Consider the following 10,047-nt stretch of genomic DNA (forward strand, 5'->3'; position numbering starts at 1 on the left):
AAACACGCAATACGCATGTGTTAGAAATTATAAATTCAGCTTTCGAACTGCCTGTGTGTGTATTTGCATTTGTATTTGTACGTAACTGTTTTTGTATTTGTATTTGGATGTATATGTATTTGTATTTCGAGGAGTGGTGCTGTTTTTGTTATTTGTTTTTTTCCCACCCCAAACCCTATTAACCCACGCAAAGGCCTTTAGGGTAAATAAAAAAAAGAAGGTGATATTGCATCGCTAGCAAATGTTGCTTTGATAATATAAATACGTAGCTCACTTAGATATTCAGAATGTTTGCTGTAGAAACTACATATTCAAATGTTTATTTGGCAGCCATATTGCTTTAATGACATTTTACATCAATCAGGAAATAAGGTTTAGACCTTCAAGTTCGGAAGTACCAGCGAGAGGTGCTTCTCTTCGTTTCGAACGCATTGGCGACAAAATGAAAAACCAAGAACGTTGCATGTGTTAGTCTTTTCTAACACTGCTGCTAACTGCGATTCAACAATACAGCTTTAGAAAGGACGTCAGACACTGGTTCTGTTTATTCTTTTGAAGACCAACCTTCCCGTAGTTGTAGCAATCTTTCGCTCTTCTAAACAGAAAAAAAATAAGGCCGCAGACGAAACGGCATTCAGGACTTGTATAACTTGCAATCATGTAGCTCAATTTATTGTAACCATAAAAACTCCGTAAGTATATTTTAAGGTTGCGCTGAAAATGCACCCTGGCACGTATAAGAAGTTTTGTCTTGCCGCTTTTTCCCTGACGTAGGTATGGCAAGCCTTTGAGAGGCCAGTGGCCATTTGTGACTCAAACAACGACACTCGTCTTGAATGTTCCTCCGCATTGAGAACAGCAATCGATCCTGAGGCACGAACAGCTGCCTATACCATGGATTTTGGACCTCTCGGGTATGTATACTGAAATATTTTCTCTAAGGTGAAAACAACAAAACAGGTTCCGTTTATGCCGTACAAATATTTCTCGGCCGCTTTTTTGCCAATCTTGAGGAAGCAGCGCTGATCTTTCTGTCTTAGTGTCTCAATACATTCAAATCTCGATATAATGAATCTCGCGGGGCCGCCCAAAATCATTCGTTATTTTGAAATATCGTTTTAATAAAAAACTTGCAGTATAAGCCAGTGCTCATACCTAGGGATGAAAATGACGTACCTAGATAGTATACTCGTGTGCAGGCAAGGAAACTCTCAAATCAAAACGTTGCACTCACATCAAAGCAGCTTTATTTGAAGAAACACGTTATTTTCTTCTCGCGAGTGCAGCACGCACGATGGATTCCATTCTGCGCAATACCTCATCTGGAACATCATCGCAACTAGCGATGAAAGTGTGGACTTGTTCATGGGCAGTAAAACATTATTTTTGACACTATCTCCTTTTATGTGTTCTGTGACCCTCCGATGTCTTCATTCGCGACGGGACGATGAATACTGCCGCTTCTTGGCTGTGTCGCTGGCTGCATTCATCGTTTGACCTCGTACAAACTTCGCGGCAAGATTACTCACAACAAATAAATAATTGCCTGCACACGTGAATAAATTAAAAAACAAGCGAACCCACCGCACGAACAGCTGCCTATACCCACCGCGACTCCCAGTCCGCTTGCCGCCGCTACGCCACGGGACGCATCACCCGCATCAGTTCCAACATCCTAGCACGCAGACCATCGCTCCCAACGACCCGTATAGTGTGGATCCCTGGCCACACATCTCTTCCTGGGAACGAGGTGGCACACGCCACCGCCCGCGAACTCACTTACCGGGCATTCCCAGGAGAGACCAACGACGTACCAGCCCACGAAGACCTAACCCTCCACCCCCTGCCCCCAACGTACTCCGACATCTTAGCCCACTACCGGAACTCCCGACGACTCTATCCCCCCCCACACCCCTCCCTCACAACCACCGACGCCCGCATATGGCGGCGCCTACAAACACAGACGTACCACAATCACACTCGCCTTCACTATGTCTCCCCCACCCTCTACCCATTCAACTGCCCATACTGCAACTCTCCCAACACCACCAGCCACTTAGTTTGGACATGTCCGTCCAATCCCCCCCTCCCTACCGCCCTCTCCCCCTCTCCTGAGCATTGGGAGCGCGCGCTGCGCTGCAGCCAGCTCGAAGAACAGGGAGCCCTGATTCTCCGGGCGAAGACTGCAGCCACAGCCCGCGGCCTACCGGAATAGGATCGCCACCCAGTGCTCCACTTTTTAACCCAACTCCCTTCCCCTCTTTTCTTAATAAACATTTTCAACAACAACAACAACCCACAACCGGGCCACCGACTTACAACCAAATCAACGAGAGAAAAAGGGTCAAAGGCGGCAAGGCTGCCTGGCTACTGCACGTTAAACTGCAGGTTTGTGGTGGCGCTAGCAGCTGAAACTCAACACAGCGATCGTGATAGCTACTCCGCTTGGGGGAACACACACAGAAACGGTGGTTTCCGTTTCAAGCGAGAGTTGCGGCGCTGTTACTTTACCCGAATTCGTAATACTGATGTTCCTAGACTGTATAGGAAAAGTCATTCTGAGCGTCATTCTGTCATTCTGCGTCATTCTGCGTGCGTCATTCTGAAATATACGCTATACTGAAATTCGTAGTTCTCCAATATTTTTAAATTGAAAATATAGGCAATCTGGCGGGGATATTAAAAATGTTCGTAAACGTGACGAATTCGTTCATGAGGTGTTCGGAGTAACGAGGATTGACTATAGTTATTAAAGTGGGCTTCGTGGACAGGTGGCAGATCAAGGCGCTTGATGTGGAAGAAACGCTCAGGTATTGCCAGAAAAATTAGGACATTATTGTCATCCCAGGCTCAGTAGTCTTCTACAGTAAAGTCATGTACTCTCACCCCACCATTTCTGGGTAAAAGTATTACTACCTGTAGATTTCGCTCTAGGTAACAGAAATGCCAACAAAAGTGTGCTACTGCAGGCAAGGTAGCGTCCAGGCCAGACACCTGCATCCGTATCAATTATTTTTTCCGCAAATCCTCAAGTACTTGGGTCCAAAAAGCGGATGCAAAACTCCTTGCTTTTGTTATATCCGTGAGGTCACAAAAGTGACTAGCAACCGATTTGCCGTGGTTAGTCCCTCGACCGACACGCCGTATTTGAATGTTGCTAAGGTGCGTTCCGACCTGCGTATATTTACTAGGCACAGGGTGAAAAGGACGTTTGCCTAGCAGTGGCCTGCGTTGTCACCTTTCTTTCTCGACTTTAGGAAAAATTCCTGCACTGTTTATTTCCTCCTTTGTGTCACAGACCTCGATAGAATACACAAACTTGTGCGTAAAAGAGCTGCCAGTTTCAATGGGTAACAACAGTCAGGCCTATTGTAACTGGGGCACACCTCTGTATTGTGCATGCCAAAGGTACCAAGCAATGCCAAATAGCAAAACAGCGAACCTTTTATTGGATGATTTGCGCCGTGTGTTGTGGCATGCGCTGAAACGCCTTAAGGCAAAGCGAAACTTTGGAATGACGATGATGAGGACGATGATGCTGGTATCCTTGAAGAGTTTAAACGTACGCATTCAGGGGATTGCCCAGGGGATAAACTGTTGACTCTGCCCCAAGCAAAGGCAACTTCACGAAGGCTATAGAAGTATGCGTTTTCGATCATTTCAATGGTGAATAGAGGTAGCAGCCTCAGTTTTCGCTCTGATATATGCAAGCGAAGCTGTTCAAAGCCGACTTGCGCCGTCGGTAGAGGCATACGACGAAACGCCTTGCGTCAAGTCCAATTTTATACACGTGTGAATTACGGCGGTAATAACGATGATGATGTCCTTGAAGTGTTTGTCACGTACCCACTTTGGAGGATTGGTAAGGCATAAAGTGTTGACTGTGCTCCTGTTCGAGATAATGGATAAATTGTTGGAGCTCGCCGTTCGCAAATGACGCAGCGTATACCAGACATTTGCGTTCGGATAAAACTCAGTGAAGGAAAGGATTTCGTTTTGGTCTATCGCAAATTTTTGTATTTTCACTTAGGTCATTCCCTTTTGATTTTAGCAAAACTCCTTTGGATTGTGGGAATTGCGCTTCGGTTTAGTTGTGTTCCCTTTCCCTGAGGTCATATGACGCATGGACACCTCTTTCTGGAGGTAACAGGTTTTATGATACACAATTTGTACAACACACGTAAACATTAACAAAAATCTGACTGAGCGAAGAGTTGAACGCTTCTAACTATGCCTGTATCAGTTTTATCTAACCCCTATACACTTCCATGGTGTGGTTTAAGAGCCATAAATTGCGGGAGACATGCGTGCAGCAGAGAAATCTCGTTTAGAGCAATTTTTTCTGAAAAACCGTACATTGTCGTCAGCCTATAGATCAATGCTTATTTTGTAGGAAAGAAACGCACCTACCTAAAAACAATTATGCTAAATTTACACCCTTCACGCACGGAGGCATTAGCATATGTGGACGGCAAAACGCTCTCGTGTAAAACGTTAGTTTGTTTCTCAAGTACTTATCACCAAACGTTTTGTGGTTGCAAAATATGGTTGTTCATTAGTAGCGATTATTGGTACGCAATAAATATTTCAGTGGGAAAAGGTGGTTGTGCGTATTTTCTGGCGCTGGCAACCGAAGGTTAGTTGCCTAACAATAAGTTTGCTTACGTTGAAAGAGGGAGTTTATGGCGTTTGCAAACGGTTCGTGTGGCCGGGAGTATTGCACAATAACACGAATACCTACCTCCAAGACGTCATGCAGTAGACAACTGTGGATCATGTTCCGTGTTTGCAGTTCTTTTAGAGGTTGTATACGTTATTTTCTTCTCGCGAGTGCATGGCGTAGCTCCACCTTAAAAAAAAAACTACTGGCTCATGAAAGCGAAGACAACGTTGTCACTACGCGTAAATGCATTGCTCAAGGAAGTAACAGAAATTGGGAAACGGTTGGCGTACGCTTCTCCTGTGTTTGCGTATCTACAGTACGTTGAAGCATCACTGGAACAATTTTAGGGTTTTTACTCCTCCTCAGTGCACTAATCATTTTTTATTTGGCTTGAAGAAAATGAGCACATGAAATTAAAACACCTTCTGGTGTCCCATGCTGCAGAAACATGCCTTTCCGAATGCAAATTTATCCTTTACCCATGCCTGTATGGCTTCACAACCAAGCACATTTGCACCCTGGAGCAGTTATATTCTTTGTAATGTGCCACAGGCTACTGCAATAATTCATAAAACTAATAGCACAACTGAAACATGTTGTATGGCAGTGTGTGTGTTTTTTTACAGAAATGACTATTCATACTTGGGAATTTTTTGCGAAGCAGTTTTTCTGCCTTTGTAGTTGACATTTTTATTCTGAGGTTGCACAGGAACTCGCAGAGTGGTCTTACACCATATGTTAAACGTGGCAGGAATATTGGGACAGGTTAAAAATCTGCGAATTAGCGGACAACAGCTATCAAGCAAAGTCAGGTTGTCTAAGTGGAGGGGCCGAGGAAAGCCCTTTCAAAAAAGAGTAACGAACGCGTCTGATAGCGGAGAAGAGGTATATCTGCTAGCTGGTGGCGCGTTTATACTACACATAAGAAAGAAATTCCTGCGAGTATACGCTATCCATTTATTTCACTGAATGCAAAAATAAAATCCGTCTGCATTAATGTAAGCAATCCAACATTTCCGACTCTCTTAAAAAGTTGACATTTTACGTATGATGTACGAAATAGCTGCATGTGGCAAGCTTACGCTCACGTCCAATCAAGACTACTCAAGCCTACGTAAGTGACCTTGGTTGCAAAAGAGTGCAACAAAGAATACTTCAACGTTATAGGTCCGGGTACACCTCATTAAAACTAGAATTACTGAAAACCATAAATGCAAGATGGTGTCTTATCAAACGTTTTCAAGATTACGTCATAAAGTTAAAATATTTGGAGGGCTATAAAACAATTGTTGGTTTTGTACTAGTCAAGCTGTAATTTAACAGGCATGGTTCATGAATATTTTTGTTTATCTACCACCGTAACACCAAAAAAGTTTGTCGTGTCTTGCTCTAAAAGATAAGTTTGGTCTTATTTACGGTGCTGTGAGGCAGCGCGAGCATGCTCCTGTTCGAGCGAAATGAATTACGTCCTGGACCCAACTTGCCTAACATAAAATAATCCTTATTAAGATTTCTGTGATCACGCGTATTTGAACAGGAGAGTCTAAATTTTAAATGATTGTTGGCACGCTACCTTCTGAATGTATTCTCTTTTTAGATCCACTAAATAAAAACCGCATTTTGTGTGATCCATTTTCTTCTCGCAATGTATATTTTATTGTTCTGGCAGCGAAATTTTGCTTTGGTTTGCTATAGTTTCTTCAAAAGCCACTGTCAGCCCTCAAGGCAGACATTCCGGAACCTTGCATCTCTACACAACCTGAAATCATTTGTAAGCAAACCACCCGCCCTTAGAATAACTTTTGTGGCCAGAATGAATGAAATATGTTGTCTGGTTTTCTGGGAAAACAGGCATTCACGGTGCATGAGTAGCCATCGTTTCTATTTCCGTTCGAGCTCTAACCGGAATTTTAGGCACTTTCATGTTATTTGCACCGACATGATTTACTTTCGGACCGTGTGCAAGGAGCGCTCTTCAAACCAAGCTTTTGAAAATTTGTATGGCACAAATATTAATTGATATTTCGTAACTTGATAAAGAGTGACAAATCAGCTGTTCTCTATAAAGACGCAATTATTTCTGCTGCACATGTGCAGGATCCGGGACTTTCATGTGAAACCGGGGAATTCTCCATCAACGTATACTATAACTTTTGGAGAAGGTAAGAAAAAGCTAAAAGTTCTTTCACTATTTTTATCACGCGGTGCGTTGATACCACGGTGATACCAGACACCAATGAATAGACACCAATGAATACGTTTTTTAAAGTGATGTATAAATGACAATACCAGTTTTGTACACAACGAGCAAAACCTTAAATAATGATTTCTGTATCTGCTTTCCTGCAGCTGACATACTGCGGTTGAGAGTGCTTGTAACAAAACCAGAAAAATATCACCGACAACTTTTGAGCGACACCTATGAGACCTGCTGCGTCTACTTTCTTAAAGTCATATACCTTCAAAAAGTTATGACCTATCAGTTCTTTGATAACTCATTAGAGCTTGTGCCTGGGCAGGTGGCTTTGATGGGCATAAAAGAGCTAGTGAAAAAAACAGTAGGTAGGCAACAGAAGTGCAATCCTGCCGCTCCTTTTTTTATATTCCTGCTCTCCCGCGCTACTACCCTCTGAAATTTAAAAGCTTTCATTAGGGAGTTTCTTGTTATTTGAGGTTCTGTAAATTGGCCTTTTATGGTAAACTCTCTGTAAACTATGTCTGATTCTGTGTATTTTTATATACTGACCGATTGTAGACTCATTTTAAGACATTATTAACTCGGTTATAGAGGTAATTGTCCTGAGCAGCTCAAACGAACGATATGACACAGTGGCTTTTTCTGCTAGAAGTGTTTTCAGGCGCATGGATGATATCTTTGGCCTGTAGTCCTAAATTTTTTGAAAGAAAGCAGGAAAAGCAGCAGGCACTTTGCAGAAGCGAACGGTCTCTGGGAAAGAAAGGAACAAAGCAGTAAAAGTGATTCAAGCTACGGAAGGAGATTGTTGGTCCTTTGGAGGCAGAGGATACGCACAACGAATAACGAACGTCTCAAACAAAAGGGACAATGCTAAGTGACGAATGTTGTGGCCACAAGATGACAGGAAAATAAAACCACAAAACTCGATGGTAAATTTCAGTTGACAAAGGCGTGGGTTTTGCTTTCTTTTGTGGTATTTTTGTTCAGCGGTAATAGCTCGCTGTTTTGCATCATTGAACGCATCGAATAGTTGTGGGGCCAATGTAGTTGCTAAATATTTCAGCCTCATGGCTCATTCTGCAGAAAGCGTTTATATAGTTATGTATCCACTTTATACTTCTGCTTCTGTGTCAGGTATGTTTCCCTAGGTTGTTAAAAGAAAATGCTTTTCTTTCACAGAGCCTGAATCCTTTGAGGCGCGGTATTACTACACCGACTACAAGAACTGTGTCATTACGGATCTTAATTTTTACGGATACAGTAAGTATTATTCCTTTCTGCATGGCGTAGCTCCACCTTAAAAAAAACTAATGGCTCATGAAAGCGAAGACAACGTTGTCACTTCGAAATTGCAGCCGCTTTTTTTCGCTGTGTGAAAAAAGCGGCTGCAAGAAATTTCAGTCGCAATGTCGACTGCAACTCTGACCCTCTTTGAAGAAAATCGTACTCCCCAGCCCCACAAAATGGTGAATGAAATAGGAGAATGCTACAAACTTTAAAACTAAGGTATGGTCATTAGGTGACTATAAATGCTGACATCACTCATTATTTGCCATAGGTATGAATATTGCAGACTGTGTCATGTTGCAATTGTCTCATAAGTCTGAAATTTGCACGAAAAAACTCCGACGTCCATGGCATTACACAAGGTTAAATTGAGCCTGCTGACGATTTCAAAAATAACGTGACCCTTTTAACCCTCTGTCAAAGACGCACGTAATTCAAGGCTTGTGGAAGACCTCTAAGCATGAGCACTACGAGAAACACCCGACGGACTGAAAAGTAATCGTCGTCTCGCATGTTTTGTAAATATTTCAGAAAACCACTTGCTAGCTTCCTGAGTAAGGCACTTATTACACGGGTTGGTAACTTGTAAGTATATAACGTTAATCACAGGATGCCTTACTGTTAAAAAGAAGATCAAAATTTTTAGTAATTTATATTATCCTTATTGGCCGCACTGCAGGCAAGAACGCTCAGATTTATATAGAGGGCCTTCGTGGCTATTTTTTCTTGGGAGGTATGCTTTTAGAAGGTTCGGCACCCCAACCAAGAAGGTCACTTCATGAATGTCGAATGACTGCTGATTACAATGCCAAAGTCGCCCATATTGACTCGCTTTTTTTCGCGCCTATTTCCAGCATGCATGCTATGGAGCGACAGAACAGTGATGGATGAAGTACCTCAAGAGTGCATCGACCAGTTCGTGAAAACTTGTGGCGTCGTTACCAAGTATTGCAGACACCTTTGCCCCGATAACGAAAGGAGTAAAAAATAGAGTTAACGAGTTGCAAGCCCTGTGACACTTAAAAGGCATAAAATATCACCAAAATGAGTCAAGTGGTTCTAATCATTTTTCCGCATCACCGAAAATTTTCACCGTCATATTTAGGCACCGAAGCTGTGGTTCTAATAAACAAACTGGCGCCAACGGGTGTAAAACAATTGCCTGTACTTTTTTCCTCGTTAGTGACATTCGAAACATCTTAAAATTCTGCGCGTATACCAAACGCATGTGGCTGTTACTCAATTAATCACGAGTGAGAAAATGCAAACCACAATGATGCATAAAGGTGGCAGTGCTTTAAAAACAGTACTACATCAATGAATATAGCACCATTTCTTTTTTCAGTTGAAAACGCCATTATCTAACACCACGTGCTGTGAAAATAACGAAAGTAGTTAGAAAAGTGTGCTTGAGCGGGCTCCCAGAAAACAAAATGGTGCATTGCGCAAATGCTGTTAGGTCTTCGGGAACCATTGAACGGATGGTCGACTAACTGACTGTGCACAAAGAAAATTGCGGAAAGGTTTACTCTGAGGCTTTCGGTACGCATTGTAATCTTCGGGCGGTATAACATGCCAAAAAATGTCGTGGCCACAAAACTCCAAGCTACAGGTTGGAATAACTCTTCAGCTACTTGTGTGTGTGCATGTGGTCAATCTCGGAAGCCATTGTTTGTACAACGTTTGGTGAACTTTAACTCTCTACTTGCATCATAATTAGGCCGTTGGACTCGATAACGGCTCCAAAAGTCGAGTAGTTCCAGTGCCTGCGGCAGCATTTCTTTTTGCCACGCCTGCCCTCGATGGATTACAGTGCCGCGGGCTCCAAGGCCCGCGTCCTGTGTTCCACATTTCTCTCGTATAAACACATCCGTTCTTGAAGCCTGCCCTATGCCTATCA

General features: G+C 42.8%; 1 protein-coding gene across 1 annotated transcript; it reads left to right on the forward strand.

The window, feature by feature from the left end:
- Window positions 1-778: 778 nt before the first annotated feature.
- On the forward strand, window positions 779-9,284 carry LOC144152950 (uncharacterized). The gene is made up of 4 exons (XM_077684539.1): window positions 779-914; window positions 6,761-6,825; window positions 8,040-8,120; window positions 9,002-9,284. Exons 1-4 carry the CDS (start codon window positions 895-897, stop codon window positions 9,136-9,138), a joined length of 303 nt encoding a protein of 100 aa, XP_077540665.1. The 5' UTR covers window positions 779-894; the 3' UTR covers window positions 9,139-9,284.
- The last annotated feature ends 763 nt before the right edge of the window (window positions 9,285-10,047 follow it).

Source organism: Haemaphysalis longicornis, unplaced genomic scaffold (genome assembly GCF_048455015.1).
Source record: "Haemaphysalis longicornis isolate Haplotype H1 unplaced genomic scaffold, Haemaphysalis longicornis Haplotype H1 scaffold_9, whole genome shotgun sequence".
Classification (NCBI taxonomy): Eukaryota; Metazoa; Arthropoda; class Arachnida; order Ixodida; family Ixodidae; genus Haemaphysalis; species Haemaphysalis longicornis.

What these genes read in the sequence shown, in the direction of transcription:
- LOC144152950 (XM_077684539.1), top strand. Translation starts at nt 895, where the DNA reads ATGGATTTTGGACCTCTCGG. An exon ending in ATGGATTTTGGACCTCTCGG is followed by an intron (nt 915 to 6,760) that starts GTATGTATACTG and finishes GCACATGTGCAG; the next exon opens with GATCCGGGACTTTCATGTGA. An exon ending in TCTTAATTTTTACGGATACA is followed by an intron (nt 8,121 to 9,001) that starts GTAAGTATTATT and finishes GCCTATTTCCAG; the next exon opens with CATGCATGCTATGGAGCGAC.